Source organism: Gavia stellata, chromosome 13 (assembly GCF_030936135.1).
Source record: "Gavia stellata isolate bGavSte3 chromosome 13, bGavSte3.hap2, whole genome shotgun sequence".
Taxonomy (NCBI): domain Eukaryota; kingdom Metazoa; phylum Chordata; class Aves; order Gaviiformes; family Gaviidae; genus Gavia; species Gavia stellata.
In genome coordinates, this window is record NC_082606.1 from 1,121,133 (window position 1) to 1,142,067 (window position 20,935).

General features: G+C 44.8%; 1 protein-coding gene across 1 annotated transcript in view; it reads left to right on the plus strand.

Annotated features, from left to right (window-relative positions):
• The window catches only part of ZNF592 (zinc finger protein 592), a 39,581-nt gene that overhangs the window by 13,381 nt on the left and 5,265 nt on the right, over positions 1-20,935 (plus strand). The window contains 5 exon segments of the mRNA XM_059823923.1: positions 10,131-10,309; positions 14,725-14,901; positions 15,703-15,862; positions 18,763-19,041; positions 20,435-20,547. Of these exon segments, the coding sequence (XP_059679906.1) occupies positions 10,131-10,309; positions 14,725-14,901; positions 15,703-15,862; positions 18,763-19,041; positions 20,435-20,547 (908 nt within the window).

Here is a 20,935-nt window from a genome sequence, read left to right on the forward strand (position 1 = left end):
AAAGATTACCTGGAATTGAATCCAGTGCAGGATGTCAAAGGCAACAAGAAGGGGGTTTTTAAGTAGATAAGTAGCAAAAGAAAGACTATGGAAAATGGGGGCTCAGTGCTGAATGGGGCGGGGGACCTGGTGACACAGGACATGGAAGAGGCCGAGGTACTGAACACCTTCTCACCTCAGTCTTTAATAGCAAGACCAGCCTTCAGGCATCTAGGGACTTGGAGACCAGGAGGAAGGTCTGTAGCAAAAAGATGTGTCCTTGGTGGAAGAAGATCAAGTCAGGGAGTACTTAAACTGGACATACACAAGTCCATGCGTCCTGATAAAATGCACTCATGAATGCAGAGGGAGCTTGCAGTGAGGCCACTCTTGATAATCTTTGAGTGATGATGGTGATTAGGAGAGGTACCTGAGGACTGGATGAAAGCAAATGTCACTCCTATCTTTGAAATGGGGCAAGAAGGAGGATCCAGGGAAGTACAGGCTGCTCAGCTTCACCTTGTTCCCTGGGGAGGTGATGAAGCAGCTAATCCTGGGAACCATTTCCAGACACTTGGAAGAACATGAAGGTGATCAGGACAGATCACCAAGGGGAGATTATGCTTGACCAAGCCAATAACCTTCTATGATGAAAGGATTGCCTCGGTAGATGAGGAGAGAGCAGTGGATAATGTCTACCTTGACTTCAGTAAGGCTTTTTATGCTGTCTTGCATAGCATCCTCTTAGAGAAGCTGATGAAGTATGGGCTGGATGACCAGACAGTGAGGTGAATTGAAAACTGACTGAATGGTCAGGCCCAGAGGGTGGTGATCAGTGGTGTGAATTCTAGTTGGAGGCCAGTAACTAGTGGTGTACCCCAGGGTTCAGTACTGGGTGCAGTCGCATTCAATCTCTTCATTAATGATCTGAATGATGGGGCAGAGTGTCCCCTCAGTGAGTTTGCAGATGACACAAAACCGGGAGAAGTGGCTGATAAGACAGAGGGTCGTGCTGACACCCAGAGTGACGTTGGCAGGCTGGAGAAATGGGCCAACAGGAACCTTATAAAGTTTAACAAGGAGAAGTGCAAAGTCCTTCCTATGGAGACGAACAACCCCATGCACCAATATACGCTGGGGGCCACCTTGCTGGGAAGCAGGTTTGCAGAAAAGGCTCTGGGGTCCTGGTGGACACCACGTTGACCATGAGCCAGCAATATGCCCTTGCTGCAAGGAAGACCAATGGTTTCCTGGCTGCATTAGAAGGAGTGTTGCCAGCAGGTCAAGGGAGGTGATCTTTCCCCTCTACTCAGCACTGGTGAGGCCACAGCTGGAGAGTTGTGCCCATTGCTGGGTTCCCCAGTACAGGAGAGATATGGACATACTGGAGAGAGTTGAGCAAAGGACCACAAAAATGACGAAGGAGCTGGACCACCTCACATATGAGGAAAGGCTGAGAAAGCTGGGACTGTTCAGCCTGGAGAAGAGAAGGCTCAGGGGGATCTTACCAATGCGTATCACAACACCTGATGGGGGGAGTAAAGAAGATGGAGCCAGGCTTTTTCCAGTGATGTCCAGAGTCAGGAGCAGAGGCAGTGGGCACAAACTGAAACATAGGAGGTTCCTTCTGAACATAAGGAAACACTTTTTCACTATAAGGTTGACTGAGCGCTGACACAGGTGGTCCAAGGAGGTTGTGGAGTCTCCATCCGTGGAGGTGTTCAAAAGCCGTCTGGTCATGTTCCTGGGTAACCGGCTCTAGGTGGACCTGCTTGAGCAGGGTGGTTGGACCAGATGACCTCTGTAGGTCCTTTCCAACCTCAACCATTCTGTCACTGCCCCTTGGGTAGCAGGCACTCATTAGATTGGCATAAACCAGTCATGAAATCCCAGGAAGCAAGGACCCACTGGCAGTGATGGGGCCTGAGAGAGGCTGTTCAAAGGGGTAAGTGGAGGAGTTTACTGTGTATCTTCCTTCTGGAGCAGGAGCTGAAATCTTTTACTTGGGATTCGCAAATAAATGATTGGTCAAGAAGGGAATCAGTGAAAAAGCAAAGTGATTGATGAAGATCATAGCAAAAATGGCATTTCAAGAGCTGTGGTACTGTCTTTGATGGGATGCAAGGCACAAAGAAGTGCAAGGTGAGAAGAAAGAAGCAGAGTTGGGAGGCTGCGAGATGGGCATCACTCCTGATGGATGAGCAGAAATCAGCCCTGCAGTGTGGAGGGAAGAGCAGAGGGCTTAAACATTGCCATTGTAAGAACGGAGAGGGAACGTGCCGTGTAGCCTTAAGGGTTATACTGGTGACTTGAAAGTGGGGATGTGAAAACTTGGTGTAATCCAGTAAGCGATCATTTTAGCCACTGGGAATTCAGATTTCAAGTTGCAATGCAAGAGGTTAGCGGTTTGTTGGTGGGTGTGGTGGGTTGACCTTGGCTGGCTGCTGGGTGCCTGCCCAGCTGCTCTATCACTCCCCCTTCTCAGTAGGCCCAAGTGAGAAAATAAGACAGAAAGCTTGTGGGTTGAGATAAGGACAGGGAGATCACTTACCGATAACCATCAAGGGCAAAACAGACTCGACTTGGGGAAATTAATTTATCGTGAATTAATTGTAGCAGAGCAGGATAGTGAGAAATAAAAACAAAACTAAAATAATCTTCCTTCTTCCCGGGCTCAACTTCACTCCCAGTTTCTCCACCTCCTTCCCCCGAACAGGCGGGGGAATAGGGAATGGAGGTTTGTGGTGGGTTGACCTTGGCTGGACGCCGGGTGCCTGCCCAGCTGCTCTATCACTCCCCCTTCTCAGCAGGACACGGGGGGAGAAAATAAAAAAAAAAACCTCGTGGATCAAGGTAAAGGCAGTTTAATACAGCAGAAGCAAAGGCTGCACGCGGAAGCAAAGGAAAACAAAAGATTTATTCTATACTTCCCATCAGCAGGTGATGTCTCGCCACTTCCTCGAAGTAGGGCTTCAGTATGCCTAGCGGTTGCTCTGGAAGACAAATGTAAATAACAAATGCCCCCCCTTTCCTCCTTCTTCTCTCAGCTTTTATTGCTGAGCAGATGTCATATGGTATGGAATATCCCTTTAGTCAGTTTAGGTGAGCTGTCCTGGCTATGTCCCCTCCCAGGATCTTGCCCACCCCCAGCCTGTTGGTGAGGGGGGAATGTTGGAGAGACAGCCTTGGTGCTGTGGAGCACTGCTCAGCAGTAGCCAAAACACTGAGGTGTTATCAACACCCTTCTAGTTATCAATACACAGCACTATGAGGACTCCTATGTGGAAAATAAACTCCATCTCAGCCAGACCCAATACAGGGTTGCAGTCAGTTCCTCACACGTTGCCTCTGCCGCTCCTTCTTCCTCGCTCTCTTCCCCTGCTCCAGTGTGGGTCCTTCCCACCGGCTACGGTTCTTCACAAACTGCTCCAGCATGGGTCCTTTCCAGGAGGTGCAGTCCTTCAGGAACAGACTGCTCCAGCATGGGTCCCCCACAGGGTCACAAGTCCTGCCAGCAAACCTACAGCGTAGGCTCCTTTCCTCCTGCCAGGAGCCTGCTCCAGTGCGGGTTCTCCGTGGGCAGAAACGTCCTTCAGGGCACATCCACCTGCTCCGGTACGGGGTCCTCCACCGACTGCAGGTGGATATCTGCTCCACCATGGACCTCCATGGGCTGCAGGGGACAGCCTGCCTCACCATGGTCTTCACCACGGGCTGCAGGTGAATCTCTGCTCCGGCGCCTGGAGCACCTCCTCCCCTCCTTCTTCATCGACCTTTGTGTCCGTAGGGCTGATTTGCTCACATATTCTCACTTCTCTCTCCCAGCTGCTGCATAGCGGTTTTTTACCCTTTCTTAAATATGTTATCATAGAGGCACTACCAGCATCACTGATGGGCTCAGCTTTGGCCAGTGACAGGTCTGTCTTGGAGCCTGCTGGAGCTGGTTCTGTCCAACATGGGGGCAGCTTCTGGTGCCTTCTGCCAGAGGCCACCCCTGCAGCCCCCCACTACCAAAACCTTGCCACGTAAACCCAATACAGTGAGTCAGAAGAAAAGATGTGGAAACTGAAATTCTTGAAATTACAGCTGAGATCATAAAGGGAAAAGAGCTACAGATTGAGAAAATGCAGAATTAAGCTTATTTGATGCCACATTGTCTAACATCTGTGATACTAGTGGTTTTTTCCATTGCAATTCCACTTTGTGTCCTAAAACTGTCAAGTTTCTAGGTCTACACTGATGCTTTAACCAGGGATTTTTCCACATACACAAAAATGTATTTTGTGTTTATTGAACAGCCTTCATTTCCCAGGGAATAAGGTTTTAGTCGAACGCCTTATTTTACTGAGGCTTAAGCACCCTGGTGTCTTGGGATGGTTTAGATGTGTGTGTAGGAGTCAGTCTTGGTGAAGGTCTGAGGAGGACGCTAGATTTGGAAGTGTTGGGCAGTGAGCGAGGTGCAGGAGTATAAATGAGAGTGAACAAGAATGACAGGAGGAGGTGGGGTGCAATAATGAGGCTGAGGATGAATAGATGTGAGGTGGAGAGGGGGAGTAAGCTGGAGGTAGCAGAAGAGAGGATGGATGGGAGAAGTTTTGGATTGAAAGGTGTCTTGCGGTCATGTCCTTTAGGCTGAAGGCCAAGCAGACTCCCTCAGTGGCATTGGCTCTTAAAATAGGCAACTGTAACCAAGGAAATAAAAATATATGCTGTGCTTGGGTATGACAATGTAGCAGCATATAGGAGTTAATTAGGATAAAACGTGTATGTTAGGACTGGACTTGACACGTATTCTGTCACTGAAACTTGAATGCATTGGTTTTAGGGTATCAGTTGGGTTCTAGATTTTTCTTCTTAAAATTAATAATCTTGAGTTTCTGTTGTAGGGTTTTTTTCATCTAGAAATTGAACATGCTAATGCAGTGATGCCTATTCATTTAAGGAGAGCCTGGGGAGGAGTATAGTTCAGTAATCATGGTGACAGCAAAAGAAATTTTCTGCTCGCCACTTTCTGCTCACGTTGGTAAAATTTTGCCTAGCAGCATTGTAAACCGGATTGTTGAAATAAAGCAAGTTAAAAATAATCCTCCAAGCATCTGGATCTTGACTGTAGCATGGCCCAGCAAACAGTCGTACGGGTGGGAGGTGGGGAAGGGGAGCGCGGAGTTGCAGAGACGAAGGTGTTGAGACCAGCTGTGCTGCCAGAGCGAGCACGTCACGCCGCTACACACTGGAGCACCTACGCTGAAGGATGCAGGTTGCTGGCATTTATCCCAGTGAGGCAGTAAGTGAAAGCTAACGTGAAGTTAAAGGTTAACTTTTAAGTAGTCATTCACCGCTAATTTTTTTAATAGCAGAAGCATCCTGCTAATCTCTTAACGGCCTGTGATCCCTCAGCTGCCAGAAGTATCAGCTGCCCCTGCAGCTCTGCCTAAAGTAGAAAAATTAAAGATCATAAAAGGCTGGATTTGGGAAGAACTGGGGCTTTGGGGCACCGCTGGTGGGGGATTTTTGGTTTGAATATGTAAAGGACAAGCACTCTTTAAAACATTTACATTCCAAAAATATAATTTCTGTTCCCCTCTAACTGTTTCACTTTGAGTCCTTAGAAATTTTTTTTTTTTTTTTAGTTTAGAGATCATTAGGCTTATGAATATTTTCCTCTTTCATAGCCCTGATCCCATGCCTTAGGGTTGGTGCAGCCCCATGTTTTTAGCTGAAGCTACATGATGATCATCTCAAGGAGGACGCTTGTCGTCTGGGGGCATCTCTTAAATAGTTGTGAACTTCATCAACATCATTTAACTCTCTGTAACAGCAAAGTGACTCTAAAACCAATGTAAAGTTTCTTCGCTTGTGCTGAAGCCGGTTCCCTTTCCGCTTGCACATTGGGAGTAAGTGAAAGCAAAGAGTTTTGTGCCCCGGGTTCATCTTTCAGTGGTGCGTTGATGGGGATCGTGCCTTGACTGTCACAGGCTTTATCTGGGCAAGAAAACTGGCCGCACAAATTTTGCGGTGATGCCTGTGTGAGAAGGTGGGAGCTTGCTCTGACTCTCTGATTCGGGGTGCTTTGCACTGCCAGCGGTTAGAAGAAAACACGATTGTGAATGGATCAAATCTGACGCCGAGTTGTGTAGTCAATCCTTTCAATGAAACAGAAAGGTTAACGGTGCCGCCTCTACGCAGGCACTTTCCAGAGCAAAACTGTGTGTTAACTGTAAATTTCCTGATTTGCAAACACCTCTGTGGCCACAGCATTGGGTTTAATAGACAAACTTTTTTGCAGTTTTTTCAACCTTCACTCTACTTCAGTGAGTATTTTATTTTTTTTCCCCCTTCTGGAGGAGCTAATAAGTAAAAATGGGAATAAAATCAAGTGTTCTGAAACAGCTGAGCTTTTGAGCATTTCTCTGTGTGTGTGTGAATGTGACTTCTGGAAGAAAAGCCCACATGAAATGTGGCAGGCAAACAGGAATTAAAGAAAACTTGTAATAAATAACTCTTGATTAAAGTGTATGTTATGGGACTATATGAAAAACACAGACATTACACAACTCAAAATCATATCCTGGTAACATGCTTTAGAAATAACTGACTAATGAATGTCTCAAATTGCTGCCAGACTTCTTTGAAAAGTCATGGAAAACTAGGAGAGAGATAAAAATGTGACATCTGGAACCAAGTTACAATTTCTCATACAAAGCAGAAGAGTTGCAAAAGAAAAAGCCACTTCATCTCCAAGATGAAGCCTTTGGTGGGGGAGCCCACATGCGGCTGCCCACTTGCTCCTGATAAACGCAGCAGCTCCTGGCGTAAAATGGACACGCGATCCCTCCTCAATACCCCAGGGCAGGATTTCTGGTCTCCTGTTAAGAAAAGGATGAGCATGAGCATAAAGATGCTGGTTATAATTTTTTCCATCCACTGAACCTTTTTCAGCATTACTGTATTCCTTGGTTGATTCAATAGACAAATATAACCTGTTATATATAATATAACCATGTTATCACCCGGTCACTCAGTCCTGTAGTTCTTTGTGGTCAGCCCTTATCTGTAACATGCTGAGTTACTGGGTTATGATCATCAATCTTTGCCGTTTCACTACTCATTTTCCTTTCCCAGATACCTTGAGAGTATTTCAAAGAGCCCAAATCCCAGCAGAACTTCCCGGGGACCTTCCTCCATTAAAGAACCGATTGTTTATTCCTTTCTTCTACTCATGCAAAACCTTCCTCTCTTACGCCACGGCAGCTTAGTTTCCTTAAAGTCCTTTAGTGAAGGGTGTTGCAAAACCATTTTGGAAATCCAGGTAGCCTGACCCATCTGCAGGTCAGATCTTCCTTACCCACATGATTGTTGAGTCCTCTGGAGAGCTCAGGTGGGTTCGTGAAGCAGGAAGGGAGAAGCTGTGTCGACTTTTCCTGAGTACAGAAGTAATGCTGGTTAAAGAGGACAGTTTTCTTTATTCTTACTGATTTATCCTTATGACTCATTGCTCTTTATTTTGTCTGTTTACTCGCTAACTTCTTGTCCCTTCCACGAGACAATCTGAACTCGGAGGCTTCGGCTGGTTTTTTTGTGTCCCCCCTGCAGAGTGTGATGTCAGCATGGGAATCCTTCCAGCTTCTTCCCCAGTGTCTGCAGACGCAATAAAGTCATTTAGCCTTATCCTCGCCGAGTCTTGCTTTTTATTCCCATATCATGTGTATGCACTCTCTGGCAGGCTTCCTGCTCATGTGGAGCCTGAAGAAGATAACCACGAGTTTTGATGCCTCTTGCTAGCTGTCTCCCAAACTTTTCTGCCCTACATTAGCATATTTTTGGTCCCCACTGAGCCTTTTACGTAACGAGGGAGGGGGCAGGAGCTCGCTGCCACATCCCCAAGCAGCAGTGCCCAGGCACGGAACCCATTAAATATCGGGTGATTTTGACATATTTTAGATCAAGCACAAGCACACACAGCAGTGAAATTTCAGGATTTTAATGCGTGCTGATTGCCAGGGTGCCTTTGGGGGCAGTGGGTATGGCATGCTGGGGAGGAAGAGGTGAGCCCCAAACGGTCTCTTTGCAGACTTAAAATCGAAACTAAATTGGCTTTGATAATGCAGGATCTGGAGAGAAAATGTTGCTCACTAAGCTACAAGGGCCAAGGTGCTTTCACCTTGTGGTTGTGCTGAGTCTGCCTTAAATACTAGGCAGGATCAAAGTGAGAGGAGGCCTGTTTTAACAACGCCAAGAAGTTAAATCTCCCATTGCAAATCAAAACTTGGTTAGAAAAAAAATGCCATAAAACACAATAAAACTGCTCTGAACATTATTTTCTTCTTGTAGCTCTTATTTGGAGATTTGAGAGAGCTTTGGAGAATTTAAGGTCCTGCTCAGCTCCTCGCAGAGAGGTCCTGGGGGCTTTTCTACTTCCCATTTTCCCATTCCCATTTATATTTCATGGCTCAGACCATGGCTCTGCAGCACTGTTTTTCTCTGCTGAAATTAGGGGGCTTCTCCAGCATTTGGGGAAGGGCTGAAATATTCTTGAGTTTATTTCAGCTGCATTTGGGTGCATGCATGGGGGTCCTACAATACAGTTTCTTCCACCCATTTCTGTCTTTCCTGGGGAAACCTTTTCTCCTCTAAACTTAAGTTGCAACATGTCTCAGCTTCATGTGTCCGAGGCTTTTGATGTTTGGCAATTTCTGCAATTTCCTCCTTCAAGAGCCTAATTTTTTATTCTTCTCCCCCCCCGCCCCCAACCTTTTCAAGTTTGTCATAGCTTTGCATTTTATTATAAATTATGTTTTCTGTTACGTGCAGTGGTTTTGACAGTTCCCTGATGGATGTTATATGGCAGAGCATCACAGAGATGCTGCACAAAATAGCAATGATATAGAAAATGGAGTTGGCCCTTTATTGTATTTTATTGTCAGATTTAGGGGCTTCTGTCCTGGGTTTCTACCCTGGTTGCCAGCAGTGAAGTCGGCAGGACTTGGTTCAGTCCATCTTTGCGGGCACATGCTACGTTAAAAGCTTTGTTTGACCATGTAGACATACGCTCTCGTACAACTTCTCACCATCTCTGATCTAATGAGCCCCATAACCTTCTTTAACCGTAGTGGAACAAATGATGTAGTTAAATGACCTGATTTGATAATCCATAATTAGCTGCTTGCTGTAGTTCATTCTTAAGCTAGAGTTAGGAGCAGAGGAGTAATTTTGCATGGGTTTATTGATGACTGAAGAGAGTTGCAGCTCCTAGAGGCCTCAAGGCTGGAGGGCTGGTATCTACGCCGGTTCTAGTCCTACTTAGGCATCAGGTAATGTGCATCCTACAGAGGATGAGTAGCTGCTCCTGGGCTTTGAAGGAATACAGAAGAGTCGAGACACCTGTGAAAGGGAGCAGAGGTTTGACAGCTGTTGAAACTGGGATGATACATCCACATAAAAAACTTTACATGACAAATAAATGATGCTGCTTCTGCAAAGCAGCATTGATAGTAAGTGTGGCCTTTCTAAGGGTAGGGAAAACCAGATTTCGTAAAGGGTGCGGAAACAGGGAGAGAAAGAGTCTTTGCATCATTTCTAGTTATCAGGAAGTTTCTATAAGAGTATCAGCACACGTGGTTTGCGGTCTTTGAAAGTTCAGATTTCATGTAGTCCAAAGAAATTTTGCAAGAGACACAACTGAGAGTTTGGTGGGGAAGGCTGCTGCACGTCAGGACTGCACCGTGTTCAGCAGTAAGGGTTTCAAGTGGGGTATAATGGAGTTTTCCTGCCTTTTTTGGGTGATTTTGGTGTGGGGCGGGGGCTTGTTGAGAAAAGTGCTTTCCTTCTCAAGTGCCTTAATGCGGAAATGAAAGTAGTGACCAAGCAGAACATCTTCAGAGCTAAGAGATGACAGATTTTTTTTTTCCTTTTTTAGCAGGGAAAAAAGGAAATAAACCACAGAGGATGGGGTTTAGGAATGGATAATGTCATTGGGAATGGCTAATTGTGGAAGTTGTTAGGGTTGTTGTGGAAAAAGTTTTGTAGAGTTAATGCTAATATTAGAGGAATGTGCTGGAGCCTCCTCTAAACCTGAAAGTTTTCTAGGGTGAATTAGGGGGGAAAAAAAGCAAATAGAGAATAACTAAGTAATGTAACCTTTCTTTCGTCAGACGTGTCAAGTGTGCCAGATGATGCTGCCCAACCAGTGCAGTTACTGTGCTCACCAGAGGATCCATGCTCACAAGTCTCCGTACTGCTGCCCGGAGTGCGGAGCTGTCTGCCGCTCCGCCTATTTCCAAACTCACGTCAAGGAGAACTGCCTGCATTACTCCCGCAAAGTCGGATTCAGGTTTGTGCAGCTCCAGAGGGTCCGTGCTGAGATGGCGAGAGGGAATGGGAAACTTGGATTTAGATCTTTGGAAATGTGTCTTCCTTATAGCAGAAACGAAAGATGATGTAGCCCAGCCCTGGTGTGGTTTTCTGCATGAGAAAACACATTTGAAATGAGGAATTACTAAATGGATTTAAGAGGAAGTTTCTGAGAGCAGAAATTATTTTGAGGCAGCTTTATGCTGAAAGACGCTTGTGTTGACTTCAAGTTGCAGACAAGCATCTCAGGATTGATATTTACAGCAAAAAGATTGCAGATCTTAATCCTCTAAATCTCTTTAAGGTTTGAACTTATATTTATGTCAGTTATAACGGACTGAAGGATGTGTGCCTTCACGAGAAGGGCATAGATTATTTTCTTGTATGCCCCTAGAACTCTCCAAACACTTCTCATGAACAGAGACAGCTGGAGGAAGGCTTCCAAGGTTCTGAATGCGGTGGTGTGTATGTGTGTGTGTGTGTTGTCTTTTCTCCAACCAAACTGATTGCTTTAATAGATTACTTTTCCCTACAAGCCTTTCCTCCTTGGCCTGTTTAGATCACCTCAGCTGCTGCACAGCTCTTAAGACGCAGATGATTTGCTTGGGAGATGAGACTAGGTGACCTTTTAAGATTCTTTAAAGTTCTGGTTTTTCTCTGATTGCCATTAAATACTTTGAAATTTAAAATGAGCAGGGCAATTTCTGCTCTTGGAGCTGTTCTTTTAAGATGTCTGCAAATTCAGGAAGCCTCCACTGTGTGGTTTGTTCTGAAATCACACTTAGGTTTTCAAGGGCTTTTTCTTTCAACCGTGAAGACAAGAGACACATAACAAACTGATTCTGAATTTAATTATATACAGATAAGGGGTTTTTATGTGGGATCTGATTTGAGGGGGCACAGCCCACAGCAAAGAATTAATTCCATTGCAAATTAAATGGCTGTGATACTTGAGCTGTTTGAAAATGACTTAATCTGAGAGAAGGAGGAAAGCTGGAAAAAAAATGTTTTCCCAGAGATGGAAAAATGGGAATGGAGTAGATGTCAGAAAACTAACCACGGGTTTGGTGAAGTTCTTTAGACTTCACTGGCACCTGAGAATCCCAAATGTAGGCACAGCTTCATCGTGCTAAGCTGCTTGTGAAGCTTCCCCATCCCCATTGATGCCTCGATCAATGTGTCACAGGGTTACGCTGACCTGAGCTGCATTATATAGGAAGCTCAGTCTTTCAGCAGTGATCCAGTGCAAGTCCTTTTTCCTCTATTTCCAGCTGATGGGCTTGCAGTGTACAGCAGAGCTTGGTCCTGACTCTAAAGTGTATGACGTGGCATTTTTTGAAAACATTATTCATTCTAGATGTATTACAGTAATATCTTTATGATGCCTTAATCCTTGTCAGCAACGAGAGCTTCCATCCATCTACAGATGTCGTTAGCAAATATCTGCTTTCTGGGCCAGGGACATTAGTGAAGTTCTAAACCAAGACAGAGCTCAAGAATTATACTTACGGATTTTTTAGCTTTACCCAGCTTCTCTAGAAGCTAAATTTCTTTAACTTTTCCTCTAATTCGCATCTGCTCAAGCTTATCTGTGAAAACTAAGTCCACCAGAACTTCTGGCTGTGCCATCCGTGTTATCCTGCCTGTCTCTGCTGCGGGGTTGATGTCACTGCCAATATTGAAGACAGAAGGAATATATTTTAGTTGCAGAACTGTATCTAGATAATCCATGGCATCTGCCCTGTGGTCACGTAGTGATTTTACTTCTCTTCTTTCACTTTTCTAACTTGCAGAGCTGAAAAGCCGAGGAGTTCTGTTAAATCCTTCCCAGGATCAGCTCGACTTCTGCTGCTTCTCACTATATCCCTGTTTTTCTTGAATTTCTGATGCATAAGTTTAGGTTTGTTTCTGTGATCAGTCCTTATTCTGTCTGCTTTTCTGCTAATACCCCAATGCATTCACTTAAGTTTGGAGTAAGATTGTTTTCTTTGGGTTTTAGTCATGGCTAGTGATTACACTGAAAATGAGAAAGGTCTTCTGCACTTAAAAATTAAAATCAACAACCCTGTCCTAAATGCTCCTTTCCACTTGGTTCCAAGTGTCACCTCCCCACCTTTTCCAAGCACCTTCCAGCTGTCCCCACTGATTTGGGACTCGTTTTCCTGTTTGGTGCCATCTGGAGAGTTGAGGGGCTGGAAGGTGGCGCACAGGAAATGTTCAGAGGGTTAAGACAACATCTTGGAGCTTTATCTTCTCTCTAGCAGGATGCTTTCCAAGACTTTTACACCACCCCTCCTTGTCCTGAGGCTATCCGAGCTTCTCTTGCAAATTATTCCCCCGTGCTGGGGGAGATGATAGCAGAATTTGCAATTTGCAGAAATTACATGGGAAGCCTCTGACATCCTCCATCCACTTTGTTCTGCTAATTAGTTTACTTTAGCAAACTTCGTCCTTCTGGCACTGGGATTCTTGATTACAAAGTGGCTGTTGTTTGAACTTCCATTTACTGTAAATTAAATTAACTTGTGATCATTTGACCCTGAGTTAGTACTTATTTCATCCCTAATTCCGAATGAGGTACTTACTGAAACCAAGCATTAATGCAGAACCATCTCTTGTTAGTCCGGGGAGTTAGCTCCGGAAGGAGCCCTTTGGATATTCCTGGATGTACCAGCCAGACCTTACGGTCAGGATTAGCATTTGTTCTTCCATTTGTACTTGGGGAATTTATTCTTCCATAATGACACGGTTCCTGGTGTTACTGTACTAGAAAGTCTCTCTCCCCATCTCACGTGAATGAGGATCAGGCTTGAAGGCAGAACTACCCGAGCAGAATGTTTTCATGCTTCCCCAAAAATGACACCCGCTGTTGTCACTGCTTCCCTCTCTAAATTTCAGAAAACGGCACTTCTATGTATATTTTGGGGGGAGAGGGTTTGGCTCCTTTGGGCTGGCTTCTGCCTAACGATCTTTTGAAGTGTAACTTCAAAGCACAGGCTTGTTTCCTAAACGCGGTCGGGAGGCTCATTTGGAGGGAAGGATAATCTAGCGGCTTGTTTGGTTTTGATACGGGCTTGGAGCTATTCCAGTTGCTCGATAGCTGGGGTCCATCTGCGACAGCAGCGTCTGTGCTGCGGCGCTGCTGAATGCACAAACGCTAGTAGCGCCTTGGGCAAACAGCAGACCTCAGAACGAAGGAGAAAAATATTTCTAAGGTGGCTTAACTCCAGGCTCACCAGAGGAAGTTATCCCTTATGTGTCTCTCGCATCCTACTAGCTCAAGCGTTGGCCCCCCAGATTGCCCAGCTGAGCTCCTCCGCTGTAACGCTCCGTACGTGCAGTGCTGGCTTAAACAGAGATCTGCTGTTAGTCATTTTGATTGAATCTTCTTAGGAGAGGCTATTCTGGTCCTGGATCAGTGTAGGTGGTCCTATGGGGATGGTAAACCCTGCAGCTGGTGTGGCCAAGGCAGGCGAGGGCAGGTGTCTGCATCCTCATGTGCCCTTACAGCATTGGTGTGTGGCTTCTCTCGGAGCACAGCAGGTGGGTGGGTGCTTGGGAAGAGTATTAAAGCTAAATACAGTATGGCTACCAGTTGTTGCCATCCTGGGGGAGTATCAGGCAAGGCCTGTTGCAGTAGTGTGCTGGAAGGAGAGGCAGGCTGGGACCAGCGGGGTGACCCTGGCTCTCCTCCTGGCGCCGGGTCTATGTTTTCAGCCACTGAGAAGCATCCTTTGGCTCCACGTGCAACCTCTGCTTCTTCCTCTCTCTCCTCCCAGAGCATCCCCCCAGCTCCCAGACAAGCACTTTCCAGGCAACACCTGTGTCTTAATGATTTTAATGAGCTTAATCCGTTCCTTGGGTGTTTCTGTTGCTGTTTTCAGTATCTTTGCTGTTGCTGTCATTATTTTCTAGTGCTTAATGGAGTATGAGAAGCAATTGTACAGGGTTCCTGAAGATTTCCTAGCTGAATATTCTTTTTCTGTTTATTTTGTACTGGGGACTAACTGGTATTTTTACTGCTTATTGCTTCCCGGAGATCCCATCAGATACTTTACTTCTTCACTTGTACCTGTGGTAGAATTGGCTTTCACAGATACAGGGCTGGCATTTTGCTGAACCACATCTTCCTTTATTCTTTCTGGGTTGTTTTAATCTCTGAAGGCTTCTTTTATGTATCTTGTTTGCTTGCCTCTAACATCCATCCAGTCGTGAGCTCTGCCCAGCCCGTGAATTCCTGTATCGTATTCCTCCTTGACTCTTCCACGCTGCTACTGAAGAGACTAAACGAGGACCCACCGTAGCCTGGTGCTTGCCTCCATCTGCGCCACTTTGCATGTGTGTTAGAAGCAACACTGTGGCTGTAACTTGGCTCTTTCTTTGTGCGTCCTCCAGGTGCATCCATTGTGGAGTTGTCTTCATGACTCTCGCCATGCTGAAAGTGCACATCCATGAGAAACACTGCGAAGTCTTCCACAAGTGTTCTTTTTGCCCGATGGCCTTCAAGTCGGCAGACAGCACCGTGGCTCACATGACCAGCCAGCACCCAGCAGAGCCTCACAAGACTACTCAGTAAGTATTTTGGTTTTATTTCTTCTTCTCCTTTGCTGGGTGGCTCCAGAATTTCCCCTTCCCCTCTGAATTTTTTTCCATTTTCGGTTTCTGTCCTCATATGAGAAGAAGAGCTGCCACTTTGTCTGCCAACGGGGGTCCGTTCCTACCCACAGTGTGCTCTCCTCGGTACAAATGGGGTCTCCTTGGGTAGGAGGAGAGCAGTTTGGGCAGGGAAGAGCTGAACATCCATAAAAGGATCTTAATTGTCACCTTTTTGTCCAGCAGGATCCACAGTGGCACCTCTTGGTAGATGGCTCCAGGGTAACTGCTGCATCTGGCACTCAAAAGGAGGAGGAAAGTTATGCCATGCACCGTTGCCCCAAAAAATCTCTAGAGAGAAACCTCCTGTTTTTTCCACTCTGTAGCTTTCCCCTCCAAGCCTTGAGCTACTGCCAAGAATGTGTGCTTTAAGGGAGGAACTGTGGAAAGGTGGGATTGAAAGTAATGTGTAGCTAGCTAGTATACTTTGAGTTTGCTCGCACAGACACACACACGCACACGTGCGCGAACGGTAGGTAGTTATGCATATTCATAGAAGTATTTTTAGAAAGCTGTGGTATGTGCCTGAGGCATTTTGTTGTTCTTCCCAATTGAGTTAATGGTTCAGTTGTCCACGTGGGTGTGTGTTGACAATACACTGAGAGCACAGCCTTCCTCAGAAGCCCATCCCTTTCTGAAGCTGCTGAGATAACGTTTTCCACTGTCTTCTTAAGATAACTAATGAAGAGAGATTGAGTTTACCTTTTTTAATTGTTCCAGGGTGATCTACAAATGCTCTTGCGAGACTGTCTTTAACAAGAAGAAGCTGCTCCAAGAGCACTTCCAGCAGAACACCAACAAGTTGTTAGTGGGAGTGTTTAAGTGCCCACAGTGTCAGCTGGTGTATATGCAGAAACAGCAGTTAATGCAGCACGTTAAGGTAGGTGACTCCCACTTACTGATATGAGGTCCTAGTTTTTGAGTTCACGGAGAGTTTACATCAACTGTGTGAGGAAATTAGTTGAAGAACTGAAAGGTTCTTGAGGAATATATTAGTAGAAAAATAGACTACAATGATGTACAGTATTATCTGGAAACATCAGTGGAGCATTTTGTGTTAGTTGGTAATAATGCAGGCAATTACTCTTATCTATGTGTAATTTAACCTTATGACAAAGGCTTGTTTTCTAGGGGTAAATCTTTTTTATTTTTAACTGTCCTATATTAAACCCAAGGAAGTGATTAAACCAGCGCGGGAGCTTTATCTTTAGTTGGGAGGCAGGGAGAAGTATTCTCTGCCCACAATGTTACTCAATTTGTATAATGAAAGCTGAATCTCGCTCTTTTGGGTGCTCACCTAGAGAGCTTTGGCCCCCTTGCAGCTGCCTCTGAGAAAGGCTGCATGGCGTTTAACGCCCGGCTTCCCTGGCTGCTCCACTTGCCTGTGGAACCACACCAGATTGCAAGAGAGTAGTGAGAGAGGCTGAAGTGATTGCCCTGGAGGTACCAGCATTTGGGAGGTGGGACCCCGCCTTGTGTGCATCCATGCTGGCACCAACCAGGCTGCTCCAGAAGATGGACTGAAATGGATAGTTGTGTGCAACCCCAAAACTTGGTGGAAATGGTAGTCCGGAGGGCGCTTCGAACCTGCCCTCCCTCAGCAACGGCTCATATTGCAATGAGCACTGCAATAATCTCACTATCATTCATCGCTCTTTTATACATGTGAGAAGCCGGTTATTGTCCATTTGGTGGTGGTTTCTAGCAAGATGCGTGTGACGACTTGCAGATCTGATTATCCCACGAATGTGTGAGCGCTGCGTTTTTCTGTTGTCTTAGTCATTATGTTTCTATGTGCAGTGTCTAACAACATTGCCGTGGAAATCCTGTCGGAAGATTTCTTGATGGCATTCTGAAGAAAGAGCTTGCAAAGTCTTACTTCCCTTTGATTAGAAAAAAAGTGACATAATTTTTTTAATCAGTGACTTTATTTTTTTTTATATTTACACTTAAAAAGCCAGAAGATTTGTTAGCTCACTCCTAAAAGCAAAAACCATTCAGAACTACTTCTTTGCTCTCTCCACCATGACTTTGACTTGCAAATCTGGAAATGCTTCGCATGCAGTAATGAATTAAAATTTGAAACCCTCCTGTGAAGTTGATGATTGCTAATCTTCCTCTATTATAGCTAGGAAAATAGAGTCGAGATTAAGGCTTGGACCTTCAAAGAGGCATTCAACCCCACTGCTAAAAGACAGGCTTGAGTTGAGGTACACAACTTGTTGCAATTCATTTGCAAATCCCACCCCCAGGGACCTGCCTGCAGCAGTTTGTGCACCAGCGCCCTGACACCTCCACTGCAAAACTTTTGTCTTTTAACCATGAGGCTGTATTTGGCCATCAACAGGTCTTTGAGATGCTAATTGAAGAAGGCTTTTTGGCTGTGGCAGGGTAGTAATTGCACTAACCCATCTTCTCTCCTATCAGATCACGCTCCTTTATGCAATGTAGAGTTTATAGGAGGTGCTGTCTAATTTGCTTTTCCATGCAAAATAAAGAAACCATGTGCCTTCTCATCTTTCCTGGCTTTCTGCTGTTAAAGCGTAAGAGTAGGAGTTAGGAGGTCTCGTTCCTGTTATTGATTCTGCAGAGAAGTCAGTTCATTTTTCTGTGCTCCTTTTTTTTCTCCTCCAGTGGTGTGATAACAGGAGGAATAGAGTAATGCCTCCTAATGTACTCTTTGCTCATAAAACACTCTTGAGATTTCCAGATGGGGAGAAAGGTGAAGTGTTCACGTTACCCTAAATAGCTGGCAATGCTGTGGAGCACAGCTGTCCTTGCCCTGCCATTGCATGAAAGAGCTTCTGTGGACATCAGCTGGATCAGGTGCAAAGCACGCAGGCATCTCAGATGAGACCTTGTGTTTTGAAGTTTGTTTGGTGTCTAACCCACAGAAAGACTTCCAAAGGCCTGGGGCCTTTGTGTGTTGAAACTTTACCCGTTATTAATTACTGTGCACAATTAAACCTCTAAATTATCTTTTTGTGTGGATGAACTGTTGTTGCTCCTAGGGGAGTTTCTTGAGGTTTCTTTGGTATGTTGCTATTTTATTTGCTTTTGCTTTCCCACAGCTCGTCGTTTCTGGATTATTTTCCTTATGTTCAATTTTCTTTGTTAAAATAACTTTTTGGGGGACTTTGGATTTTGGCCTGTTGAACAACCAAAGAGCCTGGAGACATATTCCTTAAAAGGCTGATTTCTGGCTTTATGCTTGCTTTTATTTGTCAAGAGCAAAGTTTTGAACCATGAAAATGTAAATAGCAATAGGCATCGTGGAATTGAGGAAAGTAGGGTTGGAGAAAATGAGAGGTTGTCTCTTCCCATCCCTTGAGCAAAGATGAAGCAGCTTTGGAGCCCCCAAGATAACAGCAAACATTTCATTCAGAGCTTACCAAAGCAATGTGTTTTTAGAGCTCTTGAAATAATGACAATTAACATTTCTCTTCCATTACATCTTCCCTGTTTAACCAGAGTTCTCAGAGCTCATCCAAAATGTTCAACAGGCAGCACCAAGGAGCTGTTATTGTCACGCAGGAAACATAAATAGAAGCTTCATGTTTCTTGGGAAAATCTCTTGCCGGGGAAAGCACTAGAGCTGGCTTCAAGGGGAAATGGAAAGATACGCAGGAGCAAACCATCAGCATACTGTTTGGGGGGAGGGGGGGGGCAGGAGCTTAAATGATTTATTTAAATAATAAATGTTATTTATTTATAAATAAAGGTGTACAATATGAATTACATATAAATGTTACATGTGATTCCATTATTATTGTTATCCAGGGTGTTCATGGAGTCCCCCAAAATCCTGAGGAGCTCTCAAACTTTCGACAGAAGTCTGAGAAGGCATCAAGGAACCAGGTTCATACCCCACCAAAGCAGCTGTCGGTAGCCAACGGGACTTCCCACTCCCCTCTGCCAAGGAAGGACATGAGGGTGGAAGGACACATTCCTGAATCCAAGTCCAGACTGAGAAGAACTGGTTGGACTTGCAAGGAATGTTCACAGTGGATCCCCGATCGGGAAACCTATGTGTCCCACATGAAGAGAAGTCATGGAAGGGTAAGGACTCAGATGAAACACAACTAGGTAACAAGATATTTTTAGCAAAAGAGTCTGATAATCGTTAACATTTGGGGCAAAAAGAAACGGAGAATCTGTTTGCAAGCTCACTGAAGAGTAAGCTCAGGCCAGAACAAAAAAAAATTATATAGCCTATTGTAAGCACACTTTCTGTCCTTGATCGTATACCCTACAACCTGCATACCTCATCCTCTTTGCTGTTCCTCCTTCCACTGCATCTAATGTCAGGCTTCCTCTTCGGCTCATCTGGGTAAGTGGATGGAAAGTTGTGTCTTCTCCAGTTGGTTCAACAGTCTCATCTAAACTATCTACATTCAAAGTTACAGAAGGACATACAGTTCCTCTAAATTATGTTGTATTGTTTCGTAGATATCACTACATCTAACTGGGGAAGAGTAACAGCCTCATGCAGTGCGTAGAGCTATCAAGAACTGTAAATCTCAATTTTGTTGGTTTCCTCCAGCTCAAGCCTTGTGTTGCCTTGACCTACTTCTGTCAAGCTAATCCTTGCTTGCTGGCAGAACATAGGCCAAGAGTTTGTGTGCAGTCAGATTTCTTAGTACTTTGGCATCAGGACTTCTTGTTTGATATACTGACTTACCCTTCTCGAGTCCCATGAGCAGAGGCTGTGGAAATCTGTCTTTGATTCCTTCTAGCTTGACTTGGGGAGTGCTGGATTGTCCCATTTGATAAGTATTAAGAGAAGAAGATGGGGGCAGGTTGAGAATGATGGATTTTCCATTTGAATTCTATAGAAGTAGGAAATTTGCCAAATATTTAAGTTCAATAAATATATGTATTCATTAAACAAGTCTAAGAAGATTTTAAATGGAATGCATGCAAGGTTATACAAAGGACTGTAGAAAAAGGAGGAGGCTAGTTACAGGGCAGAGTTGTGTAGGGGGACGTGGATATCATACATGGATAACAAGCAGGACTACGTGATGCTCTTTAACATCTTGCCCTTTTATTGTGATGAATTATGAGGAGAGAGAAGGGTAAGTGGACTTGTACTTCTCACTGGGGTCCTGCCTTCTTCTGGGGCAGAAGGGACCTTCCACTGAATTAATTCTACAGGGGTTCCTGTAATGAAATGAGCCCACAGGAGAAGGAGCTAATGCAATTCCTATTAAAAAAAATAAATCAAGCATGTGCTTTAACTAGTCCTGGTTTTTATAAGACCAGTGCTAGTATTAGCCAGCTGCTGGGCTGAGTATAAGTGGGACCCCAAAATCACAGTGATCTTTATCAGTGGAAGAGGGATTTTTTGCACCTGAGAGGTAAGGTCCATATGAAGAGCACGGGAATGTTAGAAACCAGTCAATGCCTTCCATCTCCCTGTTATTAAAAGATATTTCTGTTCTTCTGCTAGTCTATGAAGAGATATCCCTGTCGACAGTGTGAACGCTCGTTTAATGCCTCCAACAGTCTCCGTAGACACATCCGCAATAATCATGACACAGCAAAGAAAGTTTATACTTGCTGGTACGTACTGAACGCCACTTTTCAAATTTGTTTTCAACAACAACAGGCTAATTCTTCAAGTTTGGAAGCCCTTTGTAATAGACCGTGTCTGCTCCTATCTACTCCAGGCTATAAGTTACTGAGGGAGAGTGAGAAGAAGAATATGTTAAACATGAGAGACTTGGTGGCTAAAATAAGTCCTTGCTTTTGACTGCACAATGCCCTTTGGAAACTTAGGGTAAGGTTTGATTTAAGATCTGCAGGTGCAAAATGAGAATTATATTGTGCACCCTTGTGGAACAGCCAATAAAATACTGGGCCAATCTTTCGCTGCTTCGCGGTTGGTGTAATCATGCATCACTCTTGTGCCTTCCCCATGAAAAAATGGTACAAAAGGTGTGTAAAAAAT